Raw genomic sequence first — 17,929 nt, forward strand, 5'->3', positions numbered from 1 at the left:
TGTGCTGTAATGTGGATCTAATTGTTCAGTATAATATCTTTAGGAAAAAGAAAGAGGCTTTTCTGCTAGCAGTACGTGAAGAAGCTAGTTTAGCTTATTGCTCCTGTAAGTCTTAGAAAGTGAGAAAGACAAACACCTATAGCAGGACACCCTCTATGTTTCCAGTTTGGTGAAATTCTCTTGCACTAGAAAAGAAGTCTCTAAGAGGGGAACTGTTTTCCTTTGAGTCTCTGTGGAAGGTGAGGAATGACTCTGATTAAAATCAGCAGATGAGAAGGCAAAAACTTTGGCCTCTGTAGTGTTAGAGTTTCCTGAAGTATTCTGGTAACATTACATCATTCGGGATGTTGATAAATGTAAAAAATTATTTGACATGCAGCTGTTGAAAAATATCTCGACTGTGGAAGATCGATGCATACATTATACTACTGGTGTTTCCTAATCGTTAAATACTTGTGATTTCTTTAGGGATGTTTTCCTAAGGTGATGGGGATGTTTTCCTAAGGACTGAGGTTCAGAAAATTTAATCTGAAGATTGCAGCTGAATTTTGCATTACAAGATGACACTAGGCAGTGTAATAGAAATAGAATGCAAAGGAATGTCACCTCCTGGAAAATGTTTTCATACTCTGTCACATTTTATATGAATGTTGATAAATTACAGTGAGAGGCTGTACAGAAGGAGATAGAGTAAAAGTGCATGGGAAGTTCAGAGTGTCCTGATTATTTTTTTTTTTTAATATTACCTTTATCATCACTTAAAATTATTATACATTACCTTGTTTTTTTTTCAAAAAGAATTTCTAATTAATTTCTAAAATATATTCACAAGTTTGGGGAGTATCAGGAGGCGTTACTCCTTTTTTATGTTTTGGTGTTCTTTTTTTCTAATAGAGCATGATTGGAGTGCTTCAAAAAAGTGTACAAAGTACATGTATGTTTAAAATGCTGAAGGCTCTTACCCAAAATTACCTATGCACCCACACAAATCCCAGTTGGACTGAAAAATCAATCCAGACTGAGTTTACTGTTATTTCAGGGATTTCTAAAGGCAGGTGAAGAGTAAACAGAATAAAGTTTTAGTCTGTTGATCTCCACATTCAGACATTTTAGGGCTTTCCATTCCTTTGAAGAATATATATTAATCAGTGTATCTGAAATGTGCAAGCGAAGTTTCAGCCAAAGGGTTGAAATATTAGTTCTTTGAAATAAACAGAAACAAGTAAAACTTCCTGTTATATGATGATTTTGATTCGCAAGCCACATCTTGAAATTTCCATTAGGTCATTTTTCAAGTAGAGTATTAGAAGAAAATTAAGACAAAAAAGTGTGAATAGCTAAAGTTCCATTAGTTATCATTAAAGTAGCATAAAAAATGCTTATACCCGAAACAATGATTTGGGATCTATTTGCTGGTTTCCATACAAAACTTTCAGTGAAGCATGGAAAATTTCAGGTCTGGTCAACAATTTGTAGTACTTGTAAAAGCTAACAGAGTTTTCTTCTTAATATTTATAGCTTAAGGTGACAAGTGCTGCCTTGAGGTACTAATCAAAAAAGTTTCTTTTCTCATTCTGACCTCTTTGTAGACCTTTCTGTTTTTTAATGGTCTGATCTGTAACATGAGTTACAATTATTAATGCTTCTCTAAAGTACAATTTTATGCTCATAGACTGGAGGAACTGGCTGTGATTTGTGCTAATTATGACATTCCTCATATTGTCAACAATGCGTATGGAGTTCAGTCTTCAAAATGTATGCATCTTATCCAGCAGGTAGGAGCTGTGTATTTCCAATAGCTTTTTTTTTGTTTGTTTGTTTTTTTATTACAAGTATAAGTAAATTTGACTGTAGACAACACTACCAGGTTTTATCTGATGTTTCACAGCTTTGAGACTAATCCCATGTGTGTGGTATTTGGACAACTTTCTAAGAGAGCAGAGAAGAGGGAAATGGAACTTTAACATAGCATTTGTTATTTCTGTTATGTGCTTTTATGTAATAAATGCAAATTTATTTAGGTTTTATGTTTGTCTTTCATTATTTCTTAAAATAGTTCCTAAACTTGATTAAAAAATAATGGATTATACTTAAATAGGGATTAAGCCTTCAGCAGAATGTGAGGCACAGTTTCAACTGAAAATACAAGATTCTACAGCAACACTTTCTAGATGATGTCATTTTAAATCTCGCAGAGAACAGCTGAGGAAGCTGGGTTAAGCTTAGTGTTATGCTTGAAAACATTTAATTTCTGCTGCTCTTCATTTTGAAGATGAGGTTGCTTAATATCTGACATCAGCCATGAAACAGAATTTTTGCATTTTTCTTCATTGCAATGTACATGCACTGTTTCTTCAGTATTTCTCTTTTCTCTTGGTGCCCATACCAAAAGAATAGGGGGTAATTTTTTAACAGGATACAGGATTGTATTTAGCTTGCACAGGTTTAGTGAAGTTTCAGCATAAAGGGGACTGTGGAATTCCTGAGGTTTACTGCATGAAATGTACCTAGTGATAATTTTTCAGACTATGAAGCTACAAATGGAACCATTACTATGTGGTTTTCTGCTTTTTGGGATTTGTTTGTTTTCTTGGCTTCTTGATCAGTTATTTAGGGGGGTTTTGTTGGTTCTTTGGTTATGCAAATGTATACATTTGAGCTCTGATTTGGTTTACGTTTATTTACAAATTTGTATTTCTTGCCATGGAAAATGTACTGTCTATGAGGAAGTAGTTATTAATGAATATTTAAGGATATGTACATGCTGAGCACAGTGTCAACAGAACATGCAAGAATATCACAGGAAAGAGCTTTTGAGACCATTTCATCTGTCATGCTTTTCCTCTGGTAGTCTCCTGTCAATTAAATCAAATGATAGCTGCTGGCATTCTTCTTCCCGTCAAAAAGATGACAAACTCAGAATGCTTCTTCATATCTCCTAAGCACTAAGCTGTTAAAACAGAGAAATAATAGGTTTAGATGGATTTGCTTTTATAACTTTTTGCCATAGGTATGAATTCTGTTTTATTTCTTGGGTTTAGTTTGTAGTACTTTAATATGTATGTATTTGAATATACTTTAATATGTATGTTCTTTAATATGCTTTTCAGGTTCTGTTATGCTGCATACTTTTTAATTGTAGGTTCTGCAGTACCTCTTCGATTTGAGTAATACACTACTGTGAACTGTACATTTTTTCCTTTAAGAATATGTGAGGTGCTAGGTATAAAGACATTTTGTTTTGTGGGAAGTGAGGAAACCTGCCGTAGGAAGTTATCTGGATCTTGATTTTGCAAGCAGCCTTATTAGGAGTGCTGTCACAGCCCACTTGGTTTAATGCAAATCATAGAATCATAGAATCATAGAATAGTTAGGGTTGGAAAGGACCTCAAGATCATCTAGTTCCAACCCCCCTGCCATGGGCAGGGACACCACATAAATTTATACACATATCAAGAAAAATCTCCTTCTTTGCTAATGAAGCATTAACCTGTATCCCTTTACTGTGAGAATCTGTGAAATATTTTGAGTTGTGCAGTTTTAACTGTGCAAGTCCCATTAAATTCCAAGGGTTTTCTTTTTGGTTGCTGAAAATAAACTACACTTAGACTTGCAGGAAGTAAAATCAATATTTTAAATCACAGCAGAATAAGAATTTGTAAGGCACTATGTAAGACACTGATAATAATAGTGAGCAATGCTAAGAAAAGGTAATATTAAGATTTTTAATTTTTCATCACAAATACAGTATGTGAGAGTGTTTTGGGACTTGTGTTTAGTTACATTGCTGCTGGGTAGTTATGATGCTGTCACTTTTCCTATTTCCTAATGTATGCTGTGGATTTTATTTTACTCTTTTTTCCTTTTTGATGAAGGGTGCTCGAGTAGGCAGAATAGATGCTTTCGTTCAGAGCTTGGACAAAAATTTTATGGTTCCAGTAGGTGGTGCTATCATTGCTGGCTTCAATGAATCCTTCATTCAGGAGATCAGCAAAATGTATCCAGGTAACTAGTTCATCGGTTGATTTCATCCATACAAAATAACTGTTGAAAACTTGATGATCAGCTTGCTTTCACGTAAAATTTATTTCTGCTAATTTAATCTGTTTATTGTTTTGTTCTGCTTTGTTTGGTTTTTGTTGGGTTGTTTTTTTTTTCCAGGAAGAGCATCTGCGACTCCTTCTTTAGATGTCCTCATTACACTTCTGTCTCTAGGTGCCAGTGGCTACAAACAGTTACTGAAAGAGAGAAAGGTAAGGTTTTTGGCAAGCAGCATGTTCTTGAAGTCAGCTGTTAACAAACTCTTGTTGCAGAACTGCTTTGTGTAGTAAATTCAGTTTCTGTCTCAAAAGATACTGAACTTCTGAGCTCATGGCTCTGAATCTGGAAAGGCAGTATGATAAAATGACTTCTTGTATAGTGCTCATGAGTACGCATGATTTCCGTGTTGTTTTCCAAACCAGAAAGCTAAGCTGAGGTACTACACTATCTTGTACAGTATTCATACTTGTTTTAAAGTGATTAATACAGTAGAATTTTGCCCACAAAAGCTGTATCTGAGAAGTACTGTGCTGTGTTATCATGGTCACATTGCTTCCACGACTAAAGCATGAGATTGGACACTTAGAGGTAAACCAGGGGTCTCTGCTCTTCTTCATTTGGCCCTATTGTGCCTTTGTGCTACAATAGTGTTTAATTAAATGCTTGTGTACCACATTCTCTGGAGAGTCACAGCTTCTGGCTAGGTTATAAACACTGTGCATGCCGCAGAAAGAGAAAAATACTGTCACTTAGAGTGTTCATCTAGATACAGAGTTAGGTTTCTTCTTTGCCTGTCACAGACTGTGTTTTATGTTGCGTATAATTGCGTTGCACAAACAGGTGGTGGTCTAAGCTTGGAAACTACATCTTCAGTTGTCCTTAATTCTGGACATATACACCTGATTTTGTTATCTTTATGTAATATCACAGAATATATGATATTATATAAATAGAATACATTCTCTAGAGGGAAATGCTGAGAGGTAAGTACTGTTAATAGTAAAATCATCCATTATCTGTTCCATTATTTTATTTAGAAACTAAGTTTCAGTTGTTTCCTACTGACAGCTTGCTGATGTGTCTGATTACCTGGCAGGGCAATAGTACTGGATGCTCTGACTTGTTTCTAGCTACTTGTAGATGCATCCAGAAATTCTGTGCTGGAACTGAAATCCCATGGGGATAACTTAGACTATAGAAAAACCAAACCTGCTTTAATGGCCTTACAACAACTAAGAAGTGATCTATACAACTAAATGGCTTACGAAACACTAAAAGCAATTGCCACTTTTGCCACTGTTGCAATACAGTTTCTAAGATTTTATTCCATACTCTTGTATGTATTGCCATGTATGGTTTGTGTCTTCATTAAAATCGAATTGTATTTTTCCCCCACTTCACTCTCATCTACAAAAGAATCCCAAGTGAATTGATCGTGTTTTCTGCAAAGCTGATTTTGCTGTTAAGTTTACACTGGTAGCAGAGATATAATGGGCAGTATACATATTCTCTAAGTCATAAATAATAATTATTTTGTAAATAAAATGTCCTAATAAATAGCTGCATATATTGACTTATGTAATTTTCTTGGAAGTAGAAGTCTAAAGTGAATAAAGCATTATATTTTTACAACTTCAGGTCTTTTTATTTCAAGTGTGAGTATACTCTATAAACGCAGCCTTATTTGTGACATAAATTTGTTTCTTTGATTTGATTTGCTTAGAAATAGAAACCTTTTTTTTTTTTCCTTAAATCTGTTTGTTCCTGAGTTATAAAAACGTAATAGTGGTAGTTTATTGCCTGTGCTGTGTGAAAGCAACAGCAGAGCTATTAGGCTCCCAGCAGGAGCTATTTATAGCTTGACATTGAGTACTCCTTTCTATATCGGTGCAGCTGCACCTACTCACACAAAAAGTCAGCTATAAAAAAACTTCAGGGTTTTTCTTTTTTCTTTTTATCATATCCTTACTGACATGGGTGTTACTTCAGGTTATTTGAGCTTAAGCCAGAGAGAGCAGAATGTTGCTGAGAAGAGTTTAATCTTGCACAACCCCCTGTCCATGGCAGGGGGTTTGGAACTAGATGATCTTGAGGTCCTTTCCAACCCTAACCATTCTATCATTCTATCATTCTAACCAAGAAAAGAGAGAGCCTGCACAGTTTTTCTTTTACACAGATGAATGATTTAATACAGGCAGGGAAGATAATCATACAAGGGAGAGGAGCACGTACATAGAATAAGATTTTCTGACAAGCTGGCAGTTGTGGGGTGTGCCCAAGAGCATGAGATTGTATGTTATGATATGAAGGAGTAAATGGTGCAATAGATCTGAGGAACCAGAGCAGGGAAGTAACACACATGCTGTCCAGGTGTCTGAATAAAGGTGGCCATATATAAAAGCATAATAAGAAATGTTTTCAACAGTTGCATTTAGCCTGCTGTTTTCAGAGAAAGAATGGAAAGCAACCACCAACAGTAGTATTTTCTCACTTATTCTAAATTTTCAGCATTCCTTTTTATAGAACAATGGTTTTCTGAACTCAGTAGGAAATTCTAGGTCCTTTGGTAATGCAGATAATGACAGCTGATTCATAGCCAAATATGTTAATATCTTTGCTTTTAAAGAACTCATAATATTATGTAAATGTTATGGTTTTGTAGCAACAACTTTGATTTCCTCAGTACTGGCTATGTTGTGTCCCATATTCTGCATGCCCGGGTCTTAAAACTCTCTGGTTTTGAGCAGTTATGTGTGTGACTGAGCCAGGCCACATGTAGCAGATATAGTGGTTACCCTGCATTGCATAAACACTAGACTTTCATTGCTACCTCAGAATTGCTGGAGAGCAAGGGCAAGGACACTACAAATCAGGTTTGATACTTGTAATTATTTTCCAATGTGGTTTATCATTGTCGTAATTATTCTGATAGGAATAAATTATTGTACAGTTCAGTGTGAGTTTATGAGCTGCTCTGTTTATGATTGAAGAATAAGAGAGGAGCTATTTAATGCTGGAAATTAAAAATGTAAGATTTTAAATATTTTTACAAGACAGACATTTGTTACTCCTCTTTGTCCAGTCAGTTTGCTATGCTGTAGTTTGTCAGATGTGGGAATATTGCAGGATTTTCCGTGTGTGAAATATGTGGAACCATATTCAAATTTTAAAGTGGCTGAAGGCAAGATAGTTTAACTGAATGTAATCATTATCTTGAATGGTGGTGTGTAGTTAAACAAGTGCCAAGTGTGAATGGAAGATTCAAAGAGGCCTGCGTACCTAAGGTGTGCATTGGAGAGGTAAGGCCCCTAAGGAGCCTGGTCTCAAGGTCTTGCAGGTGCTGATGAGAAAATATGTTGATTGGTGTTGTTAAAGACCTTTAGGAGGAAAAGAAATGTGTGGTGATTGTCAGCATTAGTGTTACCATATCAGGTTGCCAAGACTTACTGAGCAGTTTCTGTTAGATTACTTACATAAGATAAAAAGATTTAAAGGTTCCATAACTAATCTTGTGTTTCAAAAACTTTCCAGTATGTTATAAATCAGAACAAAATTCTTGATCTTGCAATGCAAAAGAATCTCAGTATGAGGGTATGTGGTATTTGTAGGTATCACACATGTACAGTGTCTATCATGTGTTTGGCTGCATTTCAAGAAGGTAAGCCTTCTGCAGGGGCTCTCTGGGGCATGTACTAACACGTCTCCATGCTCAGCACTGCAAGCCTCTCTTTGCATGAGGTGGCGTGATCTGATCAGCTCACAGGTCAGATGCAGCTGGTCAGTCTGGTACGCAAAGCAGAAAAGAGGTGATGATGGTTGCATTATAAACAGCTGCTGCAGTAAACTAATTTAAGATGGGACCAGACCAGTCTCAGGTACAGTGTATGTGAGTTGACAGTCTGCATCTAGTTCACAGAGGTGGTTAAATTGCTCTTCTGCAGTGTTGTCCTCAGCACCATATGCAGCTGTATGGCTGTTCTCGGAGGACAACTCTTTTCAGGTAAGAGTGAACAGAGGGGAAGGAGGAATGTTACAGACTCAGAGTGTAAGCAAGTGGGGTGCTTAGAACCAGGTAGGATAGTTTCAACTATGCACAGAAAGCTTTCTGGCCTTCACCAGTTCTCTGTCACCTGATACGGGACTAATGGCATATTTAATATCCCTGTGTCCTACATTTTCTCTGGAGTTACTGACTTTTTCCGTAGTGATTTCCCTCTACTTATTTCCTTTTGGAAGGACAATGCCTATCACATGAACAAATGAATGAATAATGAATACTCACCCACAGTTAGTGTATGTTCTATTAAAAAATAGATTTATAATGTAAATACACTATGATACAAATATTTTTAGTAATTGGCATGAAAGTTCTTGAAAATATTTTCGTAGATTATATAAATTTGTAGATTCTTATAACTTTATGTATTATTATATATTATGTGGAAGTAAGCCATTTTTTCCCAATAATTGAGTCATTTGGCATGTCTGATGTACACACCATTGTTGACTTGTTCTTTGTATTTTTTGAGGTCATTAAGTGCTAGAAGGGCCAGAAAAAGTGCAAGACATTTTCATATAGTTTAGCATTTATTTCACTAGCCTGGTGAGGTTGCTTTGTTGTGAGTTTCTAAGGGGAAAGAGTGAATTAAATCATGAAACTTAACTGACATTTAGTGCTTGGTTTGTTCAATGCAAGTTTAGCATGATAGTTAGCTTCATTGGAGAAAACTTGAGTGCCTACCACAGAAAATCAATTATGTAGGAGTTCATTTGTATGTAATTGCTGAGGGTGCTTATATATTTTCCACGTAACAGAAATATTTTGTAATAGAGGTTGGTTATAGATTTGACCTCACAAAAATATATTGCTTTTTTGCTTTTTTTATTTGAAGGCCATTAATCTATTTTTCAACAAACTGCATAACTTCTGAAACTATGAAATATCTAGAGGGCTTCCAATCCAAAGGTGCAAAATAATGTCTTTCATAAAAACAAGAAGTTTTGAATTTGTGTTCAGGTAGTTCCAATCAGACCAATTAGAATACATACTTGGATGTTTTGGGGGTTTTTTGGCCATTATTCCATTCTCCCTTGTTCTAACAAATTTCTATGTATGAAAAGGCTCATCTACTAACTTACATATTTAATCTTAATACATTTATACAGTGGGTAACCGGTTATACAGACTTGCAGTTCTTTTGGTAATAAATACTGTAAGAAATGCAACTGAGAATTCCCTAGGTACAACACACAAAAAAATTATTTGGGATTTTTTTCTCAGTACTAATTTCACAAATAATATCTCCATAGTAGACACAGTTTATGTATATTTCCATAACGCTTTGCTTCAGTTGTAGAATAGCCAGCAGAGGGAGCACAAATTAATGTATGATTTGGATTTTTAAAAAATACTAATAGAATGGCTAATAAATTGGTGATGCTTATTGTGGAAAGCAAATAAGAGAGTAATGTGTTTATATTCAGTGAGGGACCAGAAGGGAGGCAAAAGTGTGAACATTTGAATCATAAATATTTTTCAACTTCTGCTAGTGAACTGTAAATAAACTGTGATGAATTGAAGCCACAAAATCACTTGATTTACAGACACCTCTGAAAAATGATTCTTCATAAATTCAAGTTCTGAGAATTAGCCATAGATGCCTCTCAAAATTTGTTATTGTTCCAAGTATTACAGAAGCTTTATGCTCACGTTGACAGTGGAATCAACAGCCTAATTCAGTTAGACTGTAAGATGGTCCTTTTTCCTCTCTGGCCAAATTCATTCTGTGGTGTTAGGAAGAACAGGGCAGGAGCTGTGTTCGTTTGGTCACACATGAAGTGAGACTGGGTTCACTGCAGTGGCTCAAAAAGAGCAGCTGTAACATTCTTCTAAGTTGACTACTGCAAAGCTCATTTGGTTTCATAAGACTTTGGGGAAGTTCTGCTCAGAAACATACCTTTGATCACAAGCGCTAATTTGTATCTGTCAGAGTCCACAGGTCAGAACAGGATAATGGTCTACAAATAGAATAGGCAAGTCTATTTATAGAATGACAGATCACTTCTCCAGAAATTGATGAGAATGCTTAAATGGTCAGTTATATTGAAGCAGATGAGCAGCACGATCTTTATGGCCAGAAAGAGGAAAAATCTGGTGTTCAGTATCTTTTAAAAGACTACTCAGTATCAGTATCTTTTTTGCTATTTTTACGAGAGTCTTAATACAGTATTAAGGAGGATAGAAAAGAAGCCAAAGAATGCAATAAGAAGAATAGTGTTTATTCTCACTCTGTCCGTAAGTGTTTTGAGCTGATATGTGAAAGGGAAGATATTAAACTGAGAAAGACCATCAGCAATTATCATAGATTACCACTGGAGACCAGGGAGGAAATAAAATATGGATGAAGAGAAGCAGCCTTTTATGTGCAGCATGACTTTTATCTGAGCCAGAACATTTATGAATCTCAGCTTTATGACACTTTAACAACAAAGGTGCAGTCTAATCAAGTGATAGCAGAAATTCAGGTATCTCCATTCTTTTAGTAGGCCTGAACAGGAGGGGCTGGTTCCAGAAAGAGGACTAGCTAGACAACAGAACTGAGTATTCAAGAGAATACATATTGTGTGAAATGAAACACCTTAAAATGTGTTCTCATAGCCTTCCCCTTAAGAGACTGTATTGCCATTCTCATACAGAAAAAGAAATCTATGCAGTAGTGGCAATTGTGATTGTGTGATACATGGTAACAACACACACTGTTTTTAGTCTGGAATGTATTAATAGAGAAAAAAGTAAGGAGCAATTTGCCATAACATGGTCATCTGTTCATTCTCTATGGCTTAAGGGGCTGGGGTGGGGGAAGCGCTTGCAGTGGTGTGGGGTCTAAGACCTGCAGTGCAGTGGCAATCTCCTGAAGATTCTACCTGCATAGGTTTCAGGGCTGCAGAGAGAATGACTGACATCCCAAGCACATAGATTAGACCAGATAGAGAGCTTTGTAAGCAGCTTGAGGGGGAAAAATAGTGTTCAGGAAATGGAGCTGTTGGTTTATAGAATGATTTCAGAGAATTGTCTGGCCCACTTACTTCATACACATGAAAAGAGGATCAGCTGTACACCTGTAGGATATAATGGAGACTTAACAGTTTTGTGAAATAGGAACTGCTTCCTCTGTTTGATATCTAATAATGAAAATATCGCATCTTTTTTTTTTTTTCCAGGAGATGTTTTCCTATCTTTCAAGCGAGCTGAAGAAGCTGGCAGATAACCACAATGAGAGACTGTTAGACACACCACATAATCCCATTTCCTTAGGTAATTGCTGGGTTTTATCTTTTACAAAAATTCTAATATGATGTGCATTCATAATGCACTTTCACATACAGTTCCTGTATATTAAGCATAGTTCACTGCACTCCATTGAATTGTTCTTAGACTGAGATGAAACTATTGAACCCAATAAGGTAACCTACTATAAAAGTGGAGTAGTGACTTGGGCCCTGTCTTATCTTACAAAATTACTCCTGTCCAACATACTCATTGTAATCAAGGCAGGCAGAATATATTAATATGTAGTAACACTTTATAGAAAAGTAGATTTAAAAATAATTAGCGTATAATTATTTTACCAATCATAGTGCTGTAAAAGAAATTATGGAATTCCTACTCAAGTTATTTGTTCTAATCAAAAATTCTGCTGAACACCGAAGTAATATTGCCTACCTGTGCAGCATCTGCCTTACATACAGGCAGTCTAACCAAAGAAGCAATCTGTGACAACTTGTGGGAAAATTAAAAATGATTAAACGTAGCATTTGTATTTCTCTTTGTATCTGAGCACAGATATTTGGCTAGATTTTTGTTGTTGGAAAACAGCTTGTCCTCTGTGGTTCTTTGGAGAATATAAGCTTTGTAGTAGTTTTAACCTGACCTTTTGTTATTTTAGCCATGTCACTGAAGAATCTAGATGAAAATAATGATGCTGCTGTTACCCAGCTTGGATCTATGCTTTTCACAAGACAAGTTTCTGGAGCAAGGTGAGGATGCTATGAATTTGAAAAATTTGAGGGGTTGTATTAGCATGTATTTCCTGAAATCCTATAATACTTGTTTTGTACCAGTTCTTTCATGATTACAGATTACTGTTTGACAATAACCAGTCACAGAGTAATACACTCTTCTTCGTCACTGTTACCTGCTAGTAATGTCTACCTGCCTGAATCAGCAGCAAGGGCCCCTTTGTTAGCTTTGGTAGGCTAAATAGATAATCTATGCCCATTTAATTTAGTGTCATTATTCCCTAGTACCCCTTGATTTCATTTAGTTTCCAGCTGTTGTCTGATCTTATAGTTAAGTTGTAAGCTACTTAGGGAAGATCTTTGTTTTGTTTATTGCAGCACAAATACAGTTGTGCTGGATGCTGGGGAATAAGCTTTTAATACCCTGCATAGCTTTTTCTCATAAGGAAGAAAATCCTGCTTTCTGTAACCAACTGTGTTTAAAAAGAAAAAGAAATAAAAAAAAGTCTACAACCTGAGTCAATCTGAGATGAAATTATTCTTAGAGACACTGGTACATGGAAATGCAAGCCAAATAATTTGTAATGGTTTTGGTTTAAGCCTTTTTGAAGAGAATGATTTAAAATTTGTTTTGGCAGGATTCCTTAATCTGAATATTACTGCTGCCATGCTAACTTCTGCCATAGACTTAATGTCATTTTTTTGTAGCAGAGCTGAGCATTTCCACATCAGAAGGTATGCTTCATTACCTTGGATTATTCCCCTTCCTGCACAAATGAATGACAGTAAATCTATATGTACTGTAGTTAGATACTCTTTTTTTTTTTTTGCCTGTCCTAACTGTGTCTTGTTCTGCAGTTTCAGCCATCTTTGGCAGAAATGATTCAAGAAATTCAATTTTGAAAGTTAAAACTCTCCAGTTCTTTGCCTGATATAAATAAGGGTTTCAGGTTTTTCCTTTTTTTGATGTAAACCAACTAATTCTTTTGTAGTATATACAGTTTGACCTGGCATTTCAACAGATTTTAAGTGTTGTGCTGAATGTCAGTGGTAGAAATACCCACTCCCTACTTTGGTAGCCTGCAGGTTTTTGCGTAACTTGTGGGCAGAGCACTTGGACAGAGGAAGGATTTGCTAATCCTAGTGGTATTTGTCTGAATGCAGTTTCTTTTATGAACTTCAGGGAATGTCTCTGTCGAGGTAGTAAATTCTTATCAATTGGTTGGTGTTAACTTCTTTAGGCTTTAACTATAGCCACAAGGCAAGTTGTTCCTTTAACAAGTAAGGATGTGGATTAGTGTCTTGATTTATCAGGAAATGAATATGTACTGGAAGTGCTGAGAAATAGGGTGTAATAGGTAGAGGCTCTTAGTATGAGGAAGAGGTAAAAGCGGTGGCAAAAAGTATCTGCTACAAGGGAAGGAATGAATATGAGGTTAACATCATAGGCTGGGGAAAAAGATCCGATAGACAGGAAGGAGTGGGATGAAGCTGGGATCCTGAGCACTTTGAATCACTTGAACTCACAAATTTTGGATTGCCAAGCAGACGTCTGCACTAAAGCTGCTGTCAGTATGATGATCACAAGGAGCTCAGGGTCACCGGGTTGCCTAAGGAGTAGTGAACAGATGCAGGTCAGAGACAAGAGCGGGTCAGCTAGTTAGAGCTTGTTATGGAATAGGAAAGTTTGCTGCAGGTGTGTCTTACCCCTGTACGCTGGGAAGTTCATAAATACCAGTAACAAAGACCTTAATTTAACTGAAGAGGGGAAGGTGCATATGTACATATGCATACAGACTTGAGCTAAGTCAGGATCTACTACTACTGTCAACTCATAGTGATGCTTGAGCACTAATTTGGAGAATGCCTGATGTAACCCTACTTACATTGATGTATTTAGAGTTAACAGATACTATACTGTATAGGAATGTGAAAATGTGTCCATCATAGTGTATCACATAAGCTATCCAAGTCATCTTTTACTGAATCACATTTTTGTTTGTTTCAGGGTTGTTCCCTGTGGGTCTGTACAAACAGTGAATAACTACACTTTTAAAGGCTTTATGTCACATGCAAATGACTATCCCTGTGCTTACCTCAATGCTGCCTCAGCAATTGGAATAAAAAAGCAAGATGTAGATGTATTCCTAAAAAGACTCGACAAGTGTTTGAAGACTTCTAGAAAAGAAGGAAAGAAAGAAAACACTGTAAATGAAACAAGTAATTCTGATACAGGCACAGAACAACTTGAAGAGTAGAAGATACTGATTTAGTAACACAGGAAAATATGGTCTTGTTTGAAGTATGTCAGGTTTGTAATGGGTTAGCATTGTGAATCTGCAGTGCAGAAAATTTATTCCTGGTCTGAAAACAACAACAAAAAGTTGGGTGAAACTCAGCTTTAAAAAAAGGAGGTGATTCTCTAAGACAGACGGTGGTGAGACACAGGTGTTTTGCAGCATATAAATGTGCTTAGTATCTGCCAAAGTAAAGCTTTACATTCATAAAGACCTTGAGATGACCCTTCAGTCTATGGGTGACTGGACCAGTGTTCAGCAAATCACAGAATGCTTATTTACATGTTTTTGATTAACAGGATTTTCTGTAACAATTATTGAATTCCTTCCTAGGTTGTAGACCATCCAGCAAGAAACATTTCATTGGTCTCAAAGTATCTTTGTTTTGCATCAGCACACTTTTTAAGTTTTATTTTTCAGACTTAAGTGTTGGGATAGTCCTTAATGAATACAGTGTTAAAACTGCTTGAGGAAGTGATGGAGTTGGAATAGTAGTGTTTTTCAGGTGTTCTCACCTCATGAACTACCTAGAACAAAGCAGCCCTCAGTGGCAAAGAAAAACTTAGAATACCTCATATCCTGTCAGCACTCAGCTCTTGGAAGCATTTGCATATTTCAGTAACCCACAGGAATTCTGATAATGAAAGCAAGGTGTTGTGGAGTGGAGAGGTACAGGTTTGGGGGTTTTTTTATCTTTTTATTTTTTTCTAGTTCATCTTTTCTTTGGTAGGGTGATCAGGTCAGAGACCCACTGAAAAGCAGGAATGCCTTGTGGGATTAATACGTCTGTTTCAAGAGCCAGTGATATCTGAGGGTATTTTGGCATTTTCAGTCCATCATTGTTAAAATTTACAGACTTCCACTTCTGAAGTGCCTTGTGCCATTTGGCACTGTTGCTCCTGTGTCTGTGTGCAGTTGCTGATTTCAATTAATTAAGCAGACAATAGATTCAGAGTCTGTTCCTGAAACAAAGGTTCCATATCCCTGGGGTGACAGTGCTGTAGCTTGCAAAACTAGTAAAACTAGTTATTCTTAAATGCAGTTACTACGTCGTATGTAATTTCTGTCATTTTCTGTTCAAAGTGAGCCTTATGTTCAAAGACATTTCCTTTGTCTGTAATATAGTGATACTTGGGATACCACAATTAATGAGTTCTAAATGTCAGGAAGTATTCACGTTACTTTGTTTGGTGGGATCTGAGACATGTATCCTTCAGAGCCCTCTCTGTAAATTGCTTAATCAAAATCTTGGTGCACTTAAAAGGATTGTATGTCCAGCGTGTTCAAATGAATTGACACAAGAGGTGTTGTTAATATGCAGAAGTTAATGATATGTTAATTGTCATGAAGGTGCTCTCACATAGTGAGGTCCATTGTATCTTAAGTTTAAATTGAACTGCTGGTTCTACATGGTTATTGCTACAGTTACATGTTAGATTGCTTAAGCTTGTGAAGGTATGGCTCCCCGGACTACAGTCACAGTTGTTATTTGCTGTGCAAACACATCCTAGGAGAAATGTAATATAACTTGGCCACTGAGTCCTTGTGGCTATAAGGAGGTGTAAATGTATTTTTCTTTTCTTTCTCCCTCTTACTCTTCCCCCCACCCTTTTTCTATTTAATTTGAGATCATGTTATACCTCAGCTTTTCCAGTCAGTAAAACTCTTGCACAAGCTTGAGAGCCAAACTGCATCTCACTGCCTCAGTATTCAGTATGCTGGAGTAGCCAGTGAAAACCACAAAGCCTTAGTGATACCTTTCTTCCTGGTTTTTGATATTGCTGTTCTGTGCCTAAATGAGTAGAAATTACTGATCTAGATGACTAGTCCCAGAATGCAAACATTAGAACTGTTGCTACAAGAGTTTAGGGACGTGCACAGTAGCAGCTAAAATAAGCATTTGATGGATGATATCCAGAAAACAAAGAAAACAGCAGTTACCTTCTCTGAGAGGAAGAAACCTCTCCCTTTTGCGGTTTCATAATAAGTTGTCTGCTGCAAATAATCCACTCACTTCTACTATAGATTGAACTGCTTTCTCAGGCAGTGATTTCTGGTCTTTGAAATGTTTCTCATTTGAAAACAAAGCTGAAAATTTCAACAAATCTCTATAAACAAGTATCCAGGAAAAGAAATGTTTTTTTTTTTTTTTTTATTTTGACCTTTTAAACCTTTTTGTTATTTAAACAAATAGTTTAATATCATTATTTTAATGTAAAAATAAATTGTGTGTCATTAAATTTATTCACAAATCTTAGTCACCTGAAGTCAGGAAATTGAAAGTATTTTGAGAAATGTGCCCCACCATAGTGTTGAACTAAACATTCATATTTACATTACTTTGGTAAACTGTTGTACCAGTTTACAGTTTTGTTTGCTTGCTTTGTCCCTGTAAATGCCTTCAGTTTTAATTAATACTAATTTTTTAGAGCCAGAAGCAGTATATAATGTCATTATAAATATAATGAAATTTTAATTCAAATGGCAATATGCTTTTAAATAAATGGAGAAGACTTGGTTATTTATGGCATATTTGAAAGAGGAGATTCAGTAAATGATAAAAATATTTTTCAAGGAAAAGCATAAATCACTTACTGTCAATTCACCAGTGTCTGTAATAAAGTAGTGAAATAACACTGGAACATGCACCCATAAGCAGAGTTTTCATTTCCTTTGTATAACAGGTACAGGGAAATTTCATGACTGCCAGGTCTCTCTCACTAGAAGTAGTACTATGAAAGATGGTAGTAACATGGGGATAAGGTTTGCCAAACTATGTAGAGTAAAACAAATATATTAACAGTATTTGCCTTCTATGAAGATCCTTCAAAGGTTGTGCAGTGAAGTAAGAAACTTGTTAATTAACTGTGCAGCCCTTTTCCTAATCTCTATATAGGCATGTGTCAATAAAGGCTTCCATATACTTCAGTCTCCATGAGTACTTGCTGTCTCCAGCATCCATATTACTAGCGAGACACCTAGGAAAGCTTCCTGGGCTTCAGAACATGGTTGGGGTTCACACAGCAAGAATCTCTAGTGTTAACACCAAGAGCAGATGCCCTTTCAGTAGAGCTATCTCGCAGCTACTATTCATATTGCACCTATCTTTGTCATCTTCTAGGTCACAGCATGTCCTTTCCAGCTATGAAATAGGAATGGGCAGGCACTTGAAGCACTCCAGAAGAGCTGAGGATTTGGAAAGATAAGTTTAGGGGGTTACCATTCTTGCTACCTACTCTGCTGCTCTAAGTTACTGCCCTGTAGCAGAGGTGACAAAATTAATAGATACCGAAATGGGGCGTGTCTGTGTATTGCAAGTGTAAGAAGTAGTGGCTGAAGAGCTAGCACAACTTCCATTCTGCTTCTGCAGAACATATGTTCTACAGCTACTTGCTTAGTGAAGACAGTAACCTTTGACAGCGGGTAGCGTGCATGAATAGGCAAGGACCCCTCAAACTGCTGTAGTCTGAATCACCCAAGTGACTTTCCCCCTTGTGGTGCCTGTAACTGTTCTGTGAGATGCTTTCCTTTCTCTGTGATACTGTATCTTATGCTGTCTGGACCCTATATAG

At 36.5% G+C, this 17,929-nt stretch overlaps 1 protein-coding gene across 2 annotated transcripts in view; it reads left to right on the forward strand.

The window, feature by feature from the left end:
- SEPSECS (Sep (O-phosphoserine) tRNA:Sec (selenocysteine) tRNA synthase) overlaps positions 1-17,929 on the forward strand; it is a 40,905-nt gene that overhangs the window by 10,372 nt on the left and 12,604 nt on the right. Inside the window, exons 6-11 of one of the 2 annotated variants that reach the window (XM_065699625.1) lie at positions 1,673-1,775; positions 3,876-4,005; positions 4,162-4,253; positions 11,263-11,356; positions 11,988-12,078; positions 14,069-17,285. In XM_065699625.1, coding sequence (XP_065555697.1) covers positions 1,673-1,775; positions 3,876-4,005; positions 4,162-4,253; positions 11,263-11,356; positions 11,988-12,078; positions 14,069-14,318 — 760 coding nt within the window. In that variant the 3' untranslated portion in view covers positions 14,319-17,285. Of the gene's footprint in view, positions 1-1,672; positions 1,776-3,875; positions 4,006-4,161; positions 4,254-11,262; positions 11,357-11,987; positions 12,079-14,068; positions 17,286-17,929 lie in introns of those variants that run through there. The other variant, XM_065699635.1, reaches the window with a different exon arrangement.

Source organism: Lathamus discolor, chromosome 1 (genome assembly GCF_037157495.1).
Source record: "Lathamus discolor isolate bLatDis1 chromosome 1, bLatDis1.hap1, whole genome shotgun sequence".
Lineage (NCBI taxonomy): Eukaryota > Metazoa > Chordata > Aves > Psittaciformes > Psittacidae > Lathamus > Lathamus discolor.